Below are 18,263 nucleotides of genomic sequence, written 5' to 3'. Positions count from 1 at the left end.
CCACAGGTTCTTCACAATGCAGTAGCAACAGCCACAGTGACAACATACCAAGTAAAGGTAATCCACGACGTATTAGTTATTGTTATGCATTTTGATAGAGATTTTGATAGTATTGACGTTAACTTGCTATATTAAATAAGCGATCTTCAAAGATATTTAAATAAACTAGACCAAGAACATCTTTGACACTGAACATCAGGAGATTCTTAACTCTTTTTGTAAGTTCTGTCATGGCACAAAAAGATAACAATCTTAAATCTCTGTCATGCTCAATATAAAGGAAAATATGAACTTTTAAATCATGTCCACACAACTGGAAACTCGGCTTCAAACCCATTATGGGAATCAATGGACCTCAACCTCAAAACATATAATAGTATTGATGTTGTCAATGTTTTCTCATTTTCTCTCCAACTATTCAACAGAAGTGAATTATAGCTACCAATTATTCTAAAATTTCCCCTTCCTCCAATTCCTCTGGCATAGGGAATAAATCACTAGTACCAATTAAATCTATTTCATTTTCTGTTTTCTTTGAAAATTCACCATCAAAATCAAAAAGATCACCAGGATTTGTTTGATCCAAGATATCAGTATAGAAATCCATCAAATCCTGATCAAAGTCAAATGTCATATCTTCAGAGAATTTTAGTTCATTGGTTTCCGTCAAAGAATGTGAAAGATTACCCCCAGAAGCTCCTTCAAACAGAGACTTCTCTGGGGAATCATTTGGTGCTTTCTCAGAACTCATATTTTGGGTCATCACTTCATGTGATAAACTTGATTCCACTTGCTTCATGAGATCAAAAACCTGAGGATCTGCAGAGTTGTTGTCATCTTCTATCACTTCCTCCCTAAAAGATAAACCTTGAGGGAATTGGTTGTCTTCACAATCTTTCTGCAGTGATTTATGTTTGCTGGTATTGACATCCTTAATAACTTCAAAATTGATTCTGTGAGATGGCAAGAAAACAAAAACAACAGGAAACTCCAAAATGACTATATTTGCTAATTGCTGTCTGATTGGCGCTTTTATATCTAACTCCTTGAAAGATGACTTGGGACCCTGTATTCGCATGAACAAGATAAAATTAATAACTAATATGAAATCATGTCTTGATGTGTTCAGTCAATGTGATCCTACAAGTCTGCCAGCTCAGTAGTATACAGAATTTCAACCATAGAAAAGGTAAAGAAAACTACTTTCGGGTATTTACGAATGAAAAGCTTTAGACAATCCAGCTGGACTTCACAAAATTGCCTTAGCTGATTCTTCCAAGGACCAGGCTTGAGGTGCTTCTCTAGAATGGAGTAAAAGCTTGTATTTTCATCAACTCTGGAGAACATGAGCATAATATCCTTTCAAAATTGTATTCTATAGAGTCCAACAAGCATGCAATAGGAATGCAAGGTGTGGTATTGTATTCCAAATCAAAGGATTCATCTATGTTACTCACTCATGGTCGAGTAAAACAATATCTGTTGAGTGAAAATGTAATTCAATTGTCCAAGATATAAACTTCTTCCTGAAAGCATTGTATGAAGGAAAAATTAGCAATCAAAAAATGAAGCATTCTTATAATCTACATCTCCATCTGGCATCAATGTGTTAAAAAGAAATCATCACAACTTGATAAAAACCTTATAACAAGAGCCCCGCATATCCACTTTGTATATCACGTATATGGTATATACCAAAAGATCAAAATTAAACAAGGAAACAGTAATGAAAAAAGTACAAAAAACGTGGAAATGACTTGCATGTGCCATCCTCCTAATGCAACAAAAGCTAGTTATAAAATGATGAAAATACCGCTGGTCATATTGAGACCGATTCTTCTCTCTTCTCGACATTCCGTTAGGGAGAAACAACAGTTTGGTTCTCCTGCTCCCAGCAGCATTCTTTAGGCTTCTAAGGTAACGAGGTAACCTAAAATATGCATAAATGCCCAATTTATTTCTCATTCTCTGAGCAGATTCAGCCACCCTCTTCACCTCCTCCAGCAACTTATAGTCTAACAGGGGAACATCCACAAAAATAAAAACAGATTCAGACATAGATAGATTATAAGAATCCACCAACAAAACTATCCAAGTGCATGTGTACACTTTTACAAAAATTCAGACATGATGAATGAAGAAAATGCAAAATCCACAACAAAAATCACATAAAAAGAAGCTGATAATAATTAAATCAAGAACCATGAATAAGGATTTGCATCCTCTGAGAATAAAATAATATAAAGACATAATTTTTAGCAAATATAATTAATGGGCACTTCAACAAATTCACTATTCCTCAAAAAAAAAAAAAAATGCGTTTTCTCATTCAAACTAACACGACATGACAAAAGGGTCGTTTCTTCTGCTCATGCAGAGACATAATACGAGGTTTAAGGAGCAAAGTACCAGATAATAGGACATTGTCATCGAACTTGGAAAGAGGAAGAAACTGGGTCTGGTTCCTCTTGCCACTACACCCAGTTCGGTCTTTGTGAGACTTCACGCATGGAAGACTGCACGAGTGTAAGGAGCAACCAGGGCACGTGTATTTCGATGGGTTTGATTTGCATTCTTCACACAGTGTTGTTGGTTTCCTAGTTGAGACTTGTTCTTCGGTTTGTGACGCAGAAACAGACATGGTTTGTGCTTCCAATTTCACCGTTGCGGGAAAAAGTGGACGCAATTGGCTAATAAAACGCGACCACCGTGCCGTCACCGGAAAGAATTGCGCCGTCGCCGGACAACTCTACTACCTTCTTCCTCCCTGCCACGCTGAACTTCGTTTCAATTCATAGGAGGGAGCTCACTGCTCTTTAGAATTAGGGTTTCACAAGGTTGATGGGACATATGGGCACAATGAAGTTTTTCTTTTCTTTTCTTTCTCTGAATTAGTTTGTTGGGTTTCATTTAACTCCAATTTATCTTCTCTTACTATTTTTTTAATTCAACAATAACACTTAAATATAAAAAAAATCATCAAAATATATAAAAAAATAAACTAAATAATAAAAAAATATAATAAACTTAATATTGACAGTAATAATAAATAAAAGAGAGAAAGTGTGAACATTATATAAGAATGAAAAAAAAAAAAAAATATATATATATATATATATATATATATATATATATATATATATATATATATATATATATATAAGAGAACCGTTCAAAAAAAAAAATAGCAAGACAACTTTACATTATCATTTAATAATAAATTCTTATGGATTTTGGTAGCTTATAACATTAATTAAGAAATTAAAAGAGAAAAAAATATAAACAATGAGAACACAAAAAAATTATGATTTTTTAATTAATATCCTAAGAAAATTGGTTAGTATTTATCAATTATTATATATAATAAATTTATTAGCTTTTAGTATATCTGCTATAGTTTTTAATTAATTAACAATATAAAGTTACAATAATAATACATAAAAACTAAACTAAAAAAAGAACTCATTTCTTCAACTATTTTTTTCTTTTCTTTTTAAAAATTATATCTATAATGACTTTTAATTAATTAACAATACAAAACTACATTAATCATATAAAATAAAACTATATTAATAATACAGAGAAATTAAACTATAAAAAACATTGAGAAGTAAGGCATGATGGAAATGTGAAATCCAACCGTCCATGACATAACCCCCACATGATGTGAAATTCAAAATTCGTAACCTTCCATCTAACCTAGGCAGCATATATATCTAAACAAAGCTAAACGCCCTTTTCTTCTAACTTTTTTTCTTCTCTTTTTGTTATTCTCCTCTCTCACCAACGAAATATTTGTCATTCTCTCCCACACCACGTTTTCTTCCTCCACATTCCTCATTTTCTTCAATTATTGCATTCCCACGCCATCATAGAAACAAAACAACAATACTAACAACGATAGAAAATTTTTAAAATCTAATTAACTGACTTTCATTCCGAACTTTCTCTCTTGTTTTTTGGGAAAATCGACCGTGGACGAATTTTCCCAAGAACGAGAGAGGAGGTGACGGGATTTGATATTGTAATTTTGAAATTTTAATTTTTCTTTCATTTTGCAATCATTGTTCCTCAACTTTTGTTGTCCTCTCATCATTTCATTTTGTGGTTTTTAAGTCAAAAAAGGAACACCAATGTTGGGAAATCATCACAAGATGGAAACTTGTTTTTGAATTTCATTGGTACGAACATGGTGCCTGTGCATTGATCGTGGGTCATTATTAGGCTCTGGAAAGAGAGACAACAGAGAGATAGAGAGAAAAACGTCATGGAAGAAGAGTTCGAGGTGATCGAGGTTGAATACGCGCCTCTTTGCGAGGGTCATGAGATTGATGTTGATTACGAGTTCGATGCACCTCAGTTCTTCAATTTCAAACGCCAATTAGAAACTTTTTGGGATGCTACTGAAGTAGAGCAATGGTTTGAATTTGCCCCAAGTTACCCACCTTCACGTAAGAATTTAAGGAAAATCAAACAACGTTGTGATGTTTTTTGTTGTGTTTGAAAAGTGGGTTGAGTTTTGTTTTTTATTTTGTTTGAAGTTTATGAATTATAACATGGGTTAATTGTCACCTTGAATATTTTTATATTGTCAGACAATAAAAAATCATTCATGATATAATTTCTTATGCATGGCAAAAATGTGACTCAATGTTCCATTGCAATTGAATGTTTCTAAAAATGAAAAAAAAAAAGATGATTTTTGTTTTGTTTTGTTTTGGATGTGTTGTTTGAAGCGTTTCTCTTGAAGACGAAATGGGGAAATTGTGGTCCTAGCATAGAGACCGAACAAGTTTCAAATATTGAGGAGAATAATAGCACAGGTATGATTTTCATGGGGTTTAAATTGTAGTTAAATTGATGGCACAATGCTTAGTTTCTTATTATTGTTCATTGTGATTGATGTTGCTCAAAATGATTGTTTTAAAGTTTTTGCATTTCAAACATATGAATATGTTTTGTTGGTTTTATATTGTTTAACATCTTTCTCTTTTAGATATTAGAACTTCTTATTGATGATTTTTTTTGTTAAAAACATCCATTTTCACGGTAGCTTGTAATTGCTCAATTTTCCAAATTCAATTGCATGTATGAAATTTGGGAAGAACGTGTAAGATGAGTCTCTCTATATTTTGAATTTGGACTTTAGTTTTCTATGTAGAATGAACTCTTGATGGGCATTTTTTTGTAGTTTTATGTGAATTCTCTTTAACTTTTCATGTATTATTTGTTTATGTGAGTACATATTTATTTTTAGGACTCGAGTATTGTAATGAAACAATACAAGATACACTAAATGGTAACACAAAGCCTCTTAGCAAGTCAAGTTCATCAAAGGCTAAAGAATTCTCTTTTATGAAACCAACAACCAGTCATTTAGCCAAACAAAAGAACCCTTCAGAAGTTCAGAACCCTCAACATTTAAGGTGATAATTATAGCTCTTGGTTTTCTTGGTGATGATGAACAATGTCATATTTTGTGTCTTATTAAGCATTTCATAATTTCTTTTGAATTTAACTTTGATCCATACTTAAAGATGTTTACTCTATCAACAAAATCCTAAATATGATTCTTAAATTAATTATTACGGAAGTTAATAATCTTATCATGATAATCTATGATAATAAATGATAGTATAACGAACATTTATATTGTTATTAATGCATTATAATTAAATTCATTTTTAAGTTTTATTTTTAAGAAAGTGAAGATTGATTGTTCACTCTATCATCACTTATGATCTTATAAATTATACTGATGTTATGCTTTCACATTTTATCATACGAATAATATAATTGGACATAATTTTTCCTGTCTTTACCCTTCTAAAATGGTTATATCTATTTCATTCTTTTTGGCTTTGATTTTGATTTTTTTTTCTTATTTCCTTCCTTTATCGTTCATCTTTTGTCATCTAAAGTCTAAACTTATCAGGTTTCAAAGACAAAATTCTTCTCCCATAGATGGCCAATTAACCAAAAGGCAAAAGCTTGGATCTGGTTACTTACGCAAGGTATATTGAAATTTATAATCTTTCATTCTTCAGTTTTGAATCTTAACTTTAGCTTAATATAATTTTATATCCTTTATATTGCATTTCTTCTCCTTTATTTCTCATAATATCTTTAGTGTTGTTAATGTCATGTTGGAATTTACTTGTTTATTTTCAACTAAGAAAGCCAAACTTTTGGCTTCTTTTATTGTTTGCATGAAAATCTAACTTCTTTTATTAGATTGCATTTTTTTAACAGCAAAAGGATAAGTTAATTTTATTCAAAATAAGAGTCTCAATACATGATGAAATAAAATGAAAAATATGATGACTAGCATAAAGTCATGACTCCCTAAGAAGTGTGTGAGCGAGATGATTCGCTCATCTCCAAGGAAAACACACCACATGGTTGTGATTGCATTCTTTTTTTAAAAATAAACATTAGGAATAAGCACTTATTTTAATTTTGGTTAGTTATTATGAAAATTTTGTATTTAGAAAATATGAGGTCCATTTTTTAATATGATGTTTATAGTTAATATTTGATTCATTGTTTGATTTTTTATTATTCATAACAGGTTGCTCGTTTGAAGCATCACATTATTTTTACACATAAGAAGACTAAGGAGGTAACCATCTTTTTATGGAACATGATCCATTATTTGTTTGATATACAACTTTAGTTTTGTTGTTTAAAAAAATTGTGTTTTCATATAAGAAGAAAGTTGCTGTGTGTAGTAACCTAGACAATTTATTCTTAATTTTGAATATAATTTCTCATAAAATTTGATTTATACAATAAAAATAGATTAAAAAATAAGAAAAATGAATAAATGATAAAATAACTAATGTAGTAGACAGAAATAAAAATAAAAATATTATAAAAATTATTACATGAATAATATAATTGACTTTGAATTGTGATGCAGGTTGATCATAATGATGCCAATTTAGCATCTAAATCAAATGTTACCATTGCTAAAGAACCTAATTTGATGACAGCTCTTAGGGCACATAGACACAAGTATATCAACTACCTCTCAAGTTATAGTTGACATGGTTTTGATACATTTTAGTAATATACCATATCCAACATGATAAATTGTAATGTGTTTGCATTTTAATACGTCTAGAACCAATGTTAAATTGTGCAGACCTACACAATCAAGTTCTCAGGTGCTTAAAGCAAAATCCTTAAATAAAAAAGTAAGTGTTTTTTTTAGTTTGTACTTTTGGAAAAAAAAATAATTAATACTCAATCATAGAAAATGTAAATGCATAATTTTTATAATATAATAAATTTTTTGGACATGACAGATTTTGGAGGGTCCAACAAAAATCTTCTCCGAGATGAAAACACCACAACCAACACAGTTTCAAGTAATTAATATATTTTTTTTGTCACACTGTATCTTTTTTTATGCATTCATTTTTAATGGAATGTAGTGATTTTTTTTTTTTTTACTTTTGTTTTTTAGGTGTTCCACTTGAGAACATCACAAAGGGCAATGCAAAACACGTATAATAGCGTTAGTCACTTAAAATTTGCTTTAGTTGTTGTATATTGGAAATTATTTGTTTATTTTTATGTTTCATTGAAGTAAGATTACTTAGTTTTGTATTTCAAGCAATCATATTCCCCTACTCATAGCCCATAGGAGGATTGATATTCACAATGTTTCTACTAATAATAACTAATATGTTTTCCATTGCAGACTCGAAATAGTTTGAACTATAATTCTATATCAAATAATGACACACGGGATCTAAGGTATGAACATATAGATTTTGAATGAAAATATAGGTTTGTTTATTATTTTTTTTTATGTTTCTTTAAAGTGATTCATTAATTTTTTAATAGTTTTGAAACTCAAAAATAAAATAATTTAGTTACTGGAATATTTTTTATGATTTTTTTTCAAAAGATTAAATAATCATTATAATTTCTTAAAGTTAGCTTCAAGGTGTTCAGGGTTCATGAATCCAATAAATCTAACCCACTCAAACAACTTTTAGGCGAGTAATAATTTTTTTACTTCCAAATCCGTGAACTCAATGACTAGACATGTTAACATGATATTTTATTTTTTATATTTACTATTTAAATAAATTTTATTTATTTATTTATTTATTTTTATCATTTGCAATTATTTTAAAAAAATATTGAAGTTTTTCTCAATTTTGACCCAATCTGTCATTAATCGGGTTGATTGAGCTTGAGTTTGACAAGGAAAGAATATATAAAATTGACTCAATTTATTAAAAAATACTTTAATTAGACCATGTTAGGAGTTTAACTAAATCCAATCTTACTCGTGTACACTCCTCCTGTATATCTTTTTAATTATAAAAATACTTTTATTGAAAACTATTGTCCTTACATAACATATGATTTTATTTTATTACTCATTATCTTAAAATTAATTATAAGGAAATTAATGAAAAATTAATTGTTTATTAAATATCACGTATAAATATATAATGTATTAATAAACATTTTTTTATTTTGAAATTATTATCTTAAAGGCAGTGGTTAAAATGATATCATTTGTGATAATATATGTTTTTCTTCTTAATGATTGCATAAATGATAAGTGGGATCATTGATTCATAAATGATTCTGTGGGTGCATGTAAATAAGCAATTATTTTATCTGTTACTAATTATAAGAAAATTTCAATTAATTTATATTTTTTTAAAAAAATAATTTATCAATTATTTATACTATAATTTTAAAATTATTCATTTCTTCTCTCTATTTACTTACTTATTTTTTATTTTTTATTAGTGTTTAAATAAAATAATTAATTAAAAATATAAAAAATAATTAATACAATTAAAAATTAATCTTATAAAAAAAGACGAAGAAGTATATTATTTTTTTTTAATTTGGTGCAAATATTTTATTCCCCACAGGACAAACTCCAGTGTTGGCTCAAGACACGAGAAATGTAGAACAAATAACAAACTTCAAGGTAGTCATAATGATAAGGTAAGCAATATTAATTCATGTTTTCAAATTTTCTTTCTCTTCGATTTTTATTGAAGAAAAAATTCATTGATTATATATATTGTTCGTCGTTCTTCCATAAACAGCTCTCTAGTAAAAGTGAAAGAGGTGTCTTCCGAAATATCAAAGTATATCCATTGGTAATGAGCATGTTTACTTTTGTTTTTTGTTTTTTCTTTTCGGAAATTACCATGTTTATGCATTGTCCTTCATTGTAATTCCATTTTATTTTATTTTTATTTATTCATAGGAACTAAACGACAACGGATCTCTAAATGAACCGCCCACGAAATTTTTTGGCAAGGTACCAAATATATAGGGATTCATTTTTCTCATTATCTATCCAATTTATCAAGTAATTACTTCTAAGGTTGTCATTTATTGCATGAGGTAGCATCACTTTTTTTAATAGATTTCTGTCAATATATTTTTTTTATTAATTAAAATTTATTAAAATTATGAAATCATAAGTGATACTAATTAAATAAGATTTAGGACCTATAAAATTTTATAATTTTCAAAAAATTAATGAATAATAAAGAATATAAAAAAGTGTTAGAATATGTTGTTAGCATTTCTCTTCCCATATATGTTAATGTTTATATGATGCATGCTTGCATCACAATTATTAGTTTTTATTTTACATCCTATTTTGCTTTTCTTTTTCTTGAATCTCGGGACCTAATCAATTTGTAGCTCTCCCTGGCTTCTAATGTCAAACAAACTACAAAATCACCATCAAAGGAGCAACCAATTTCTAAGGTTCATTTCTCTTAGCATTCTTACGAAACAAAATAAGATTCTTTCGTGCTTACAACATCCCTACTAAAGCCTGGATATTCCTATTATTCTATTGAAGGACTTGAAGGAGAATAATAGACCTGGATCATTGTGTCAAGAGCATTAAGGTATGTTAGTAGTTGCAAATTCATTAAAAGCATTTATTGTCCACGAAACACATTTATTGATGTTTGAATTGATAAAATTTCAAAACTACGTATATTAGTATAGTATTAGATCATGAATTTAATTAGAATAAATATGATAGTCTAATAACTTTTTATGATGTTAAACCATCATGAATTTTGTTATATTATAAGAAAATTGTTGACTGCTTTAAAAAGTTTCACCAATAATGTTATTTAATAGTTTATGACAATATAAATTTTTTTACACCGATGATGTATCATAACTAATTAACTGTTAGATTATACCTAGTACTCCTAAGTCTTGATGTAAATTTTACCCATATTCAACTCTTATTTTTTACTTAATACCTTTTTTAAAGGCAAAAGGTAAAAAAGTTATTAAAAATGTAGGAAGCAATATCAATGTTTGAATAAAATGGGGTTCCTTGTTTTTTCTTTTGTTTTTTTATATCAGCAAATAAAATAACATTAAACAAAGGCACAAGGCCTGCCCCAATCTATATACAAGAAGTGCACCAATGCACATGTAAGTACAGCTCCATGGTTACATGATATTAACGTGCCTTTACAACACATAAATATACGGTAACCATCTTACCCCTGATACAATTAAATTCCCCATATATACAGCACAAATGTTAAAAGACCCTTCACAAAAGTCTACAATTAAAGTATGATCCATACAACTTTACTAACACCATGACGTGCACCAATGGGGTCCCTTGTATCAAAGCAGACTTGTATGCTGGTAGAACCAAATCCAAATATGATTTAATTATGATGCCATCATTCTGGGAACTTAACAACTACCTAAATTACATTAAACTCTTGTTTTTGACACAGGAAATTGGACATTAGCAGAAAATAAAGTGGTGTTTTCAAATTGGTGCCGTTAGTCTAGATACATTTGCTCAAAATTCCACAACAAAGCTACTCTCATTGATTGGAAGTTCAACTATAAATAGATTAAAAGCCAACCAAAGGGACCTTGTTTGCTAATCTGAGGAAACTGGAAACAAAGGATTTTGGCTAAAACAAATTACTTAAGGAGGAAGTTTCAAGATAAAACCTTATGCATGTATTATATACAACAAAGCATTAGACTTTTGGAATCTCTTAATGTCAAAAACAAAATGTAATGTGGTACAATTTGAGGCATAAAAATAGTAAAATATTCGTAAATTGTTGCTTGTTGTGGTGTTAAAATTCAAATCGATCCAAAATAAAAATTGAAAACCGCTAAAAAAAAATCTGAAAGCTGAATTAAACAAATTCTTTTTGGATTTGTTTGGATGATTTTTTTTCTCAAATCAATCAATGTGGTTTGATTTGCAATTTGTGTTTTTGAAATTGAATCAAATCGTAATACTTATATTTAGTATTATGTATTTTATGTGTATATTACTTGAGTTTTATAGTGTTTTGTAATGTTATGCATATGAAACTTATATAATGTATCCCATTTTCATTTGTAGGTGACATTTTTAAGATATATTTGATTTAAATTAGATAAAAATTTGATAGATTTTTATTATAGAAGGTTTAACATATTAATAAATTTTGTTATTGACAATTTTTTGATTAATTTAATTTAGAGGATGAAAAGAAAATATATAAATTTTAATGAATTAATATTTTAGTAAAAACCAAACCGCAAAATATTAATTTTGTTTTATTCAAATTTTATTTTAAATAAAAACCAAATCAAATTCAACCGCATATGTTTTATAAGTTTGGTTGAGATATTTTTTTTTATGAATAACCGAGCCAGATATACCCCTAGTTGCTTGTTTCCATTAGTTACTTGGTTTTTGTAATTTCATAGAATTTGAGATTTTTTTATTTTCTTTTGACAAACTTGTAACTGTAGGTCTTTTGGTTCACCCCTTTCAGTACAAGCACTCTCTATATACATACTAGTCTTCTTTAATCATTGATTACTTTCAGATTTAAATTAATTAAATGTTAATATTTTAAATTAAAATAAAGACTTAAATATGTTTTTGACTTTTTAAATTGATGATTTATTTTTTTCTGTCTCATCTAACTAATTTTTTATGGTTTTAATGCATAATTTGTATCGCTTGTGACTACAGGAAGAACTACAAAACGTATTTCACAAATTTAAGAAATTAAAAAATATAAATTTTGATTTGAAAGACTAAAAAAACAAATTACGTGAGACAAAACTACTTAAGCCTTGAAATAAAATTGTTATGCCACTATAATCTGTGAAGTATCGATAGATTTAACTTGTAGCTTGTTTTTTCGCACATTGATTCAAGTCATACGTGTGTTCATTTTCCTAATATTCTAGGCAAAAGCTACTCTGCATACCTTTTGCTTTTCACGTTTTCTATGTAAGTTTGTTTCTGTTGATGCAACACCAAACATTTAATTACTTTAAAGTACAACATTGTTGCTGAATTAGAGTATCATGTATTTGAAAAATATAAAAAACTTCAAGTGATAAGTTTAGCTAGTGGTTAGAATGAAATTACCTTGGACTTTCCTTATAAAATTTGATATAAAAAAAATATAATCTACTAACCTTTTTTTTTTAATTTTGAATCATCCAGTAATATTCATTTCAATTTTTTTACCGAACAAATACTCTTTTGTACTTATATTTCAAGCACAACAAACACCGTTCCGTTCATCAATTCATCAAAGGCTACCCACCCCAAACTAAAATAGAACATATATGGAACATGATAAATATTAGAGTATAGTTTTCTGTAAAAAAAAGTATAATTTAATTTTAGAAGTTAGAAAGGAGATCGAAGTAGATCACCCTTGCTTTATTATTCATCAAAGGCTACCCGAAAGTGAAGTTACATTGAATCAAGCAAATTTAATTTGTTGACCAAAATATAGAAATCTGAATTAGATCGAGTTTCCATCAATTGAAGGATCATAGAAAATGAAGTAAATTGAAAGGCAGATATCCATGCTCGCATATGGCTTGAATCACCGCAAGATGCCATTGAGTCTATAAATAGTGTACTTTGGAAGAAAATAGTTAAAGTTATATAAGGGAGGTAAAATTAGTTAAAAAGTTAGTTGAAATATGTGAAACTAATTAGAAATTAAAAAGTTAATTGAGAGCTGAAAAATTAATTTCATAAATATAAGTCTTTGATAAAACTAACTGTAGTTAAGTAACTAAAAATTTTAAGATGAATGAAAAATAATAAAATTAAGATTTATTTAAAAAAGATAAATAGGAAATTTAATAAATATATTAACAATAAAAAGAAAATATAAAAAAAATTAGAAGCTAGCATTGTAAAAAAAATGCTACTTGAAGTGATGTTTCAAAGAAAGTAAAAAGTTACTACTACTAATTAAAAAAACTTTTTATCAAATAGTCAATTAAGAAAAAAACTAATTGAAATATCCATAACAAGTCACTCAATATCTATATTCAACAAATCTTGATCAATATAGTCTATCCAATAAGCAATTTAATTGAATCAATAACAGAATCGTGCTGAAAATTTAAAGAGCTTAAGGTTTAGCGATAGTGTACCATTAATTTTGATGCTGGTTCATTTTCTATTTTTGAGAGCTATGAATCTATTTTTCAATTGAGATTTTCACGATTTTAGTTAATTGTATAATCAGGATATCTTGCAGTATTTTGAACCTTGAAACTTGTGCTTGTCATAGTTAAGTTTGATTTTTTCAGTATCTTCATTGCTTTCATCATTTGCCATCAATTGTTTGTATTATGAACAACAAGAATATATTTTTCTAACTGCCATGAGCAGTATTTTGTGCCATTATGAACAAGAAGAATATATTAAGGTAGTTATAAAATATCTTACGCCAATATATGCATGGGAGTTTACAATCTACACATGAATTATATAGTGTTATGAATGCTAGGACGGGAAAGAACAGTCTAGCTTCGAGGGCTAGGAACTTTCATAGAAGAGAAGGATAAAGAAGAAACTTGTATTATTTTTCTGCTGTCCTCTATTACATACTAAGCATCCCTTATATAGAGGCACTAGTCAAGGGTGCTGCTACAGAAATAGAACGTGCTAGAATGCCAAAAGAAAATAACAGAAAAGTGGAAAATGACGACAATGCAGTGCTGCACCATGGGAAGCAACATGCCAACATCATATTTCCTATGAACCAGTATCTTCCTGACAGCTCAGCACCTTCTAATACATTCTGTTAAAGGGAATCCACCAAGGGGTTTGTGCCCTTAGTGGTGCTTTTGCTGGTTTGTTTTGTCCCTCCTAACAGAAATCATCATGTAACTGCATAGAAATGTATCACTGGAGTTTCCAAGAATAACATAGTACTTATGTAAAAACAGAATCATTACAGGATTTAAAAGGTGTTTGGCAATAATTACATGACTATGAGAATACAAAGTAGCTTAATTCCTGTTGAAAGCAAATATTGAACTAAGCTGGAAGAAAGACGTGAAACTCATGTTTCTGAGAAGAAAAATATTAGGTAGTGCAGTGAAAGCTACGCTTGGCTCTTGATGATCGAAACTGCAACACCTCTTATTCAATGAACGTGAGGGCTTATATATGTACATGCACGAGAGTGGTTATAACAGAAATAACTATCTGAACTAACATAACTAATTCTAACAAGATGCTGTTAAGATCCCCCCCTCAAGCTGGGAATGGATATTTATCATTCCCAACTTGGTACAAAGGTGTTGAAAAATAGAAGGAGATAAAGCCTTGGTGAATATATCTGCGAGTTGCATAGAGGATGAAACCGGAAGAAGCTTTATGAGACCCATGGTGACTTTGTGACGGATAATATGACAATCGATCTCGATGTGCTTCGTGCGTTCGTGAAATACAGGATTTGTTGCTATCTGAATTGCGGACTGATTATCACAATACAAGGTAGCGGGCTTGATGAATGTGATACGGAAGTCTTGGAGGAGGTATGTTAACCACTGCAATTCACAAGTAGTCGAAGCTAGAGCTCGGTATTCGGCTTCCGAAGAACTTCGTGAAACTGTAGATTTCTTTTTAGATTGCCAAGATATGAGGGAAGAACCGAAGTAGATCAGGAATCCCGTGGTAGATTTCCTGGAATCTGGGCATCCTGCCCAGTCGGAGTCACTGAAGGCTCGAAGCTGAAGAGTGTTTGTTGCCGGGAAGAATAGACCAGACCCGGGTGTTCCCTTGAGATACCGAAGCACTCGATACGCAGCCTGTTGATGAACATTGGTCGGACTAGACATGTATTGACTGAGTTGTTGGACGGCATACGCAATGTCAGGTCGAGAGTTAGAGAGGTACATGAGTCTCCCGATAAGTCGTCGATAGGAAGAAGAAGACTCAACGGATAAGGGAGTGCCTACCATAGCCTGCAACTTGGTAAAGTAGTCCATTGGGGTGGCGTTTGGTCGACATCCGAGCATTCCCGAATCGGATAATATATCTAGAACATATTTTCGTTGACACAAGTGTATCCCTGTTGAAGTGCGTGCAATTTCGAAGCCAAGGAAGAACTTCAAAGTCCCGAGATCCTTTATCTTGAATGCCTGATCAAGGAGCATGGTTATGTCTTGTATTTCGTTGATGCTATTTCCTGTTAGGATTATATCATCTACGTAGACTAAGAGCACCGTTGTTATAGAACCAGTAAACCGCAAGAAGAGGGAGTGATCTGAATTAGACTTTTGAAAGCCATGGGATACCAGGAAACCTGATAACTTTGTGAACCATTGACGGCTCGCCTGTTTGAGGCCGTAAAGGGAACGCTGCAAGCGACATACCAGTTGAGGATTTGAAACGGTCAATCCCGGTGGAACCTGCATATAAACTTCTTCATCAAGTTCTCCGTGGAGGAAAGCATTATTAACGTCCAGTTGCCGCAGATGCCATTGATTCACGGCAGCAAGGGCAAGAAGAAGACGAACGGTAGTCAACTTTGCTACAGGAGAGAACGTATCAAGATAATCAAGACCCTCCATCTGCGTGTAACCCTTTGCCACTAAACGTGCTTTATATCTTTCAATCGAACCATCAGCGCGATACTTGATCTTGTAAATCCACCTGCAACCAATGGCGGTTTTCTGTGGAGGAAGAAGAGTGAGCCTCCAGGTCTCATTCGACTGTAGAGCTTGTAGTTCAGCCTTCATTGCCTTAATCCAACAGTCGTGCCGTGAAGCTTCGGCATAAGAAGAAGGTTCTACGGTTGATGATATGGACAAGACGAAGTGTTTGTGTGTGGGTGAAAGACGCGAGTATGACAAAACGGAACTTAGGGGATAACGAACAAACATGGAAGTACTTGTATTGTTGATGGAGAGATCACGATGATAATCCTGCAAATAGGTGGGTGCATGTCTAGTTCGTGTGGAACGTCTTGGTGGTGAGGAAGAAGGTTCCGTTAGGTGGTCAATGTTTATGGGTTCTTGTGTGATAGGTTCTACAGGTGAATCATATTGGTTAGTGGAGAACGAGACTGGTAATGGTGCACTAGAATTGGAGTCAAGTTGTTGTATTTCAGAGATTTGTGGGAAATAGTTCTCATAAAAGATGACATTTCGTGATGATATGATGTCATGTGAATGCATGTTGTAAACCTGATATCCCTTTGTGTTTGCTTTGAAACCAATGAAAATACATGGGTGTGCTCTGGGATCGAGTTTCTTTCGATTTGCTTTGAGCGTGCTAACATAACACAAGCAACCGAAAACCCGAAGATTAGCTATATCTAAAGGATGACCATGAATTTTTTCGTATGGTGATATGCCATGCAGAAAAGGAGTAGGAATGATGTTTACTAAATATATAGCATGAGTTAACGCGTAACACCAGAAACCAGGAGGTAGATTTGCCTGAAACAAAAGTGCACGTGTGACGTTAAGTAAGTGTTGATGTTTTCGTTCAGCTATGCCGTTTTGTTCAGGCGTTTCTACACACATGGTTTGATGCACTATTCCCTTTGAAGCATAGAAGCCATGCATCATGAACTCAGGCCCATTGTCACTTCTTATTATTTTAACTTTGCTATCATATTGGGTTTCAATGGACGTAATGAAATTCATGATAATGGGTCGTGTTTCAGCTTTATTATGCATGAGATGTACCCATGTAAATCGTGAATGATTATCGACAATTGTTAAGAAGTATTTGTGACCATGCATAGATGGTTTTGAACACGGGCCCCATATGTCCATATGAAGTAAATCAAAAACATGAGATGCATGAGAGATGCTAGAAGGAAAAGGCAGTTTCTTATGTTTTGCATAGTGACAAGTGTTACATGTAAAGCTTTTATCATTGCTTAGAATAGGATAGTACGATTTCATACATTGTAATCTCTCGGTTGAGGGGTGGCCCATTCAAAAGTGCCATAGGTCTATGGGAAGGATATTGCACTTAGGGTGAACAACGGTTGAACATATAGTTTTGGTGGTTAGCTGGTCTGGTATTAGATGATAAAGACCATGTCTCGCTTCAATTATACCAATCTTCATACGTTTGTTCGTATCCTGCAACATGCATGAATTGGAAGAAAATATCAATGCACAGTCAGTAGATGACACGAGTTTTGAAATGGAAATAATATTGAAGGTGAATGTGGGTATAAATAAGACATTAAACAGCGTTATAGTGGGTGAGAGGTGTACGATTCCGGAATGAGTAACGTGGACATGATGGCCGTTAGGAAGCTTTACTGTGACTGGGTTGATGCATTCATAGGAATGAAGATTGTCGAGAGAAGAAGTAACGTGATCTGTGGCTCCTGAATCTAATATCCAGGAGGTAGATTTTGTAGTTACAAGAGGTAGGGTCTTACCTGGACTTGATGATTTATCAATAGTGCACGACGAGATGGAAGCAACCTGTTTGGGTTGATCAGATGCTGAGTTTCCGACGGTTGGCCGTTGGATTAAAGCAAGTAGGGCCTTGTACTGCTCCGGTGAGAATCGTACGAGTTCCTGGGATTCACGATGTTGTATGTGATCATCTTCAGGTTTGCCATCTGTAGCTGCTACATTATTCACGCTTCTTCCATTGTATGGCTTGTATCCCGGTGGATAACCATGCTTTTGATAGCAGACGTCGATGGTGTGGCCAGTTTTACCACAGTGGGTGCACGTCTTCCTCCCACCTGTATTCTTGCTTCTTCCTTCACGATTAAGGGGCACGCCGTGTTTCTTGTAGCACACATTTTCCGTGTGACCAGTACGTCCACAGTAGTCACATATAATTCTTGCAGCGTTAATAGAAATGTCTTTAGGTTCTAAGTTGAGATCAGGGGTTGAGTTACCTATTAGTTGTCGTTCTTGTTGTGCCACATAGGAGAAGATTCTTGATATAGCAGGTA

The 18,263-nt window shown here is 31.6% G+C and overlaps 2 protein-coding genes across 2 annotated transcripts; one reads left to right on the top strand and one right to left on the bottom strand.

The window, feature by feature from the left end:
- Positions 1-277: 277 nt before the first annotated feature.
- Positions 278-2,923, bottom strand: LOC100801258 (box C/D snoRNA protein 1). The gene is made up of 5 exons (XM_003533990.5): positions 2,410-2,923; positions 1,814-2,015; positions 1,458-1,526; positions 1,204-1,336; positions 278-1,066 (listed from the first exon to the last, which is right to left on the bottom strand). Exons 1-5 carry the CDS (start codon positions 2,639-2,641, stop codon positions 446-448), a joined length of 1,257 nt encoding a protein of 418 aa, XP_003534038.1. The 5' UTR covers positions 2,642-2,923; the 3' UTR covers positions 278-445.
- An 825-nt stretch (positions 2,924-3,748) lies between these two features.
- Positions 3,749-11,110, top strand: LOC100800717 (uncharacterized). The gene is made up of 16 exons (XM_003533989.5): positions 3,749-4,451; positions 4,737-4,823; positions 5,258-5,426; positions 5,936-6,014; positions 6,572-6,622; positions 6,923-7,017; positions 7,148-7,199; positions 7,311-7,373; positions 7,472-7,522; positions 7,709-7,764; positions 8,910-8,985; positions 9,090-9,143; positions 9,254-9,307; positions 9,700-9,765; positions 9,863-9,911; positions 10,776-11,110. Exons 1-15 carry the CDS (start codon positions 4,268-4,270, stop codon positions 9,908-9,910), a joined length of 1,185 nt encoding a protein of 394 aa, XP_003534037.2. The 5' UTR covers positions 3,749-4,267; the 3' UTR covers position 9,911; positions 10,776-11,110.
- Positions 11,111-18,263: the final 7,153 nt, after the last annotated feature.

The sequence above is a fragment of the Glycine max genome, chromosome 9 (assembly GCF_000004515.6).
Source record: "Glycine max cultivar Williams 82 chromosome 9, Glycine_max_v4.0, whole genome shotgun sequence".
Classification (NCBI taxonomy): Eukaryota; Viridiplantae; Streptophyta; class Magnoliopsida; order Fabales; family Fabaceae; genus Glycine; species Glycine max.
This window is presented reverse-complemented; position numbering and strand designations above follow the sequence as displayed.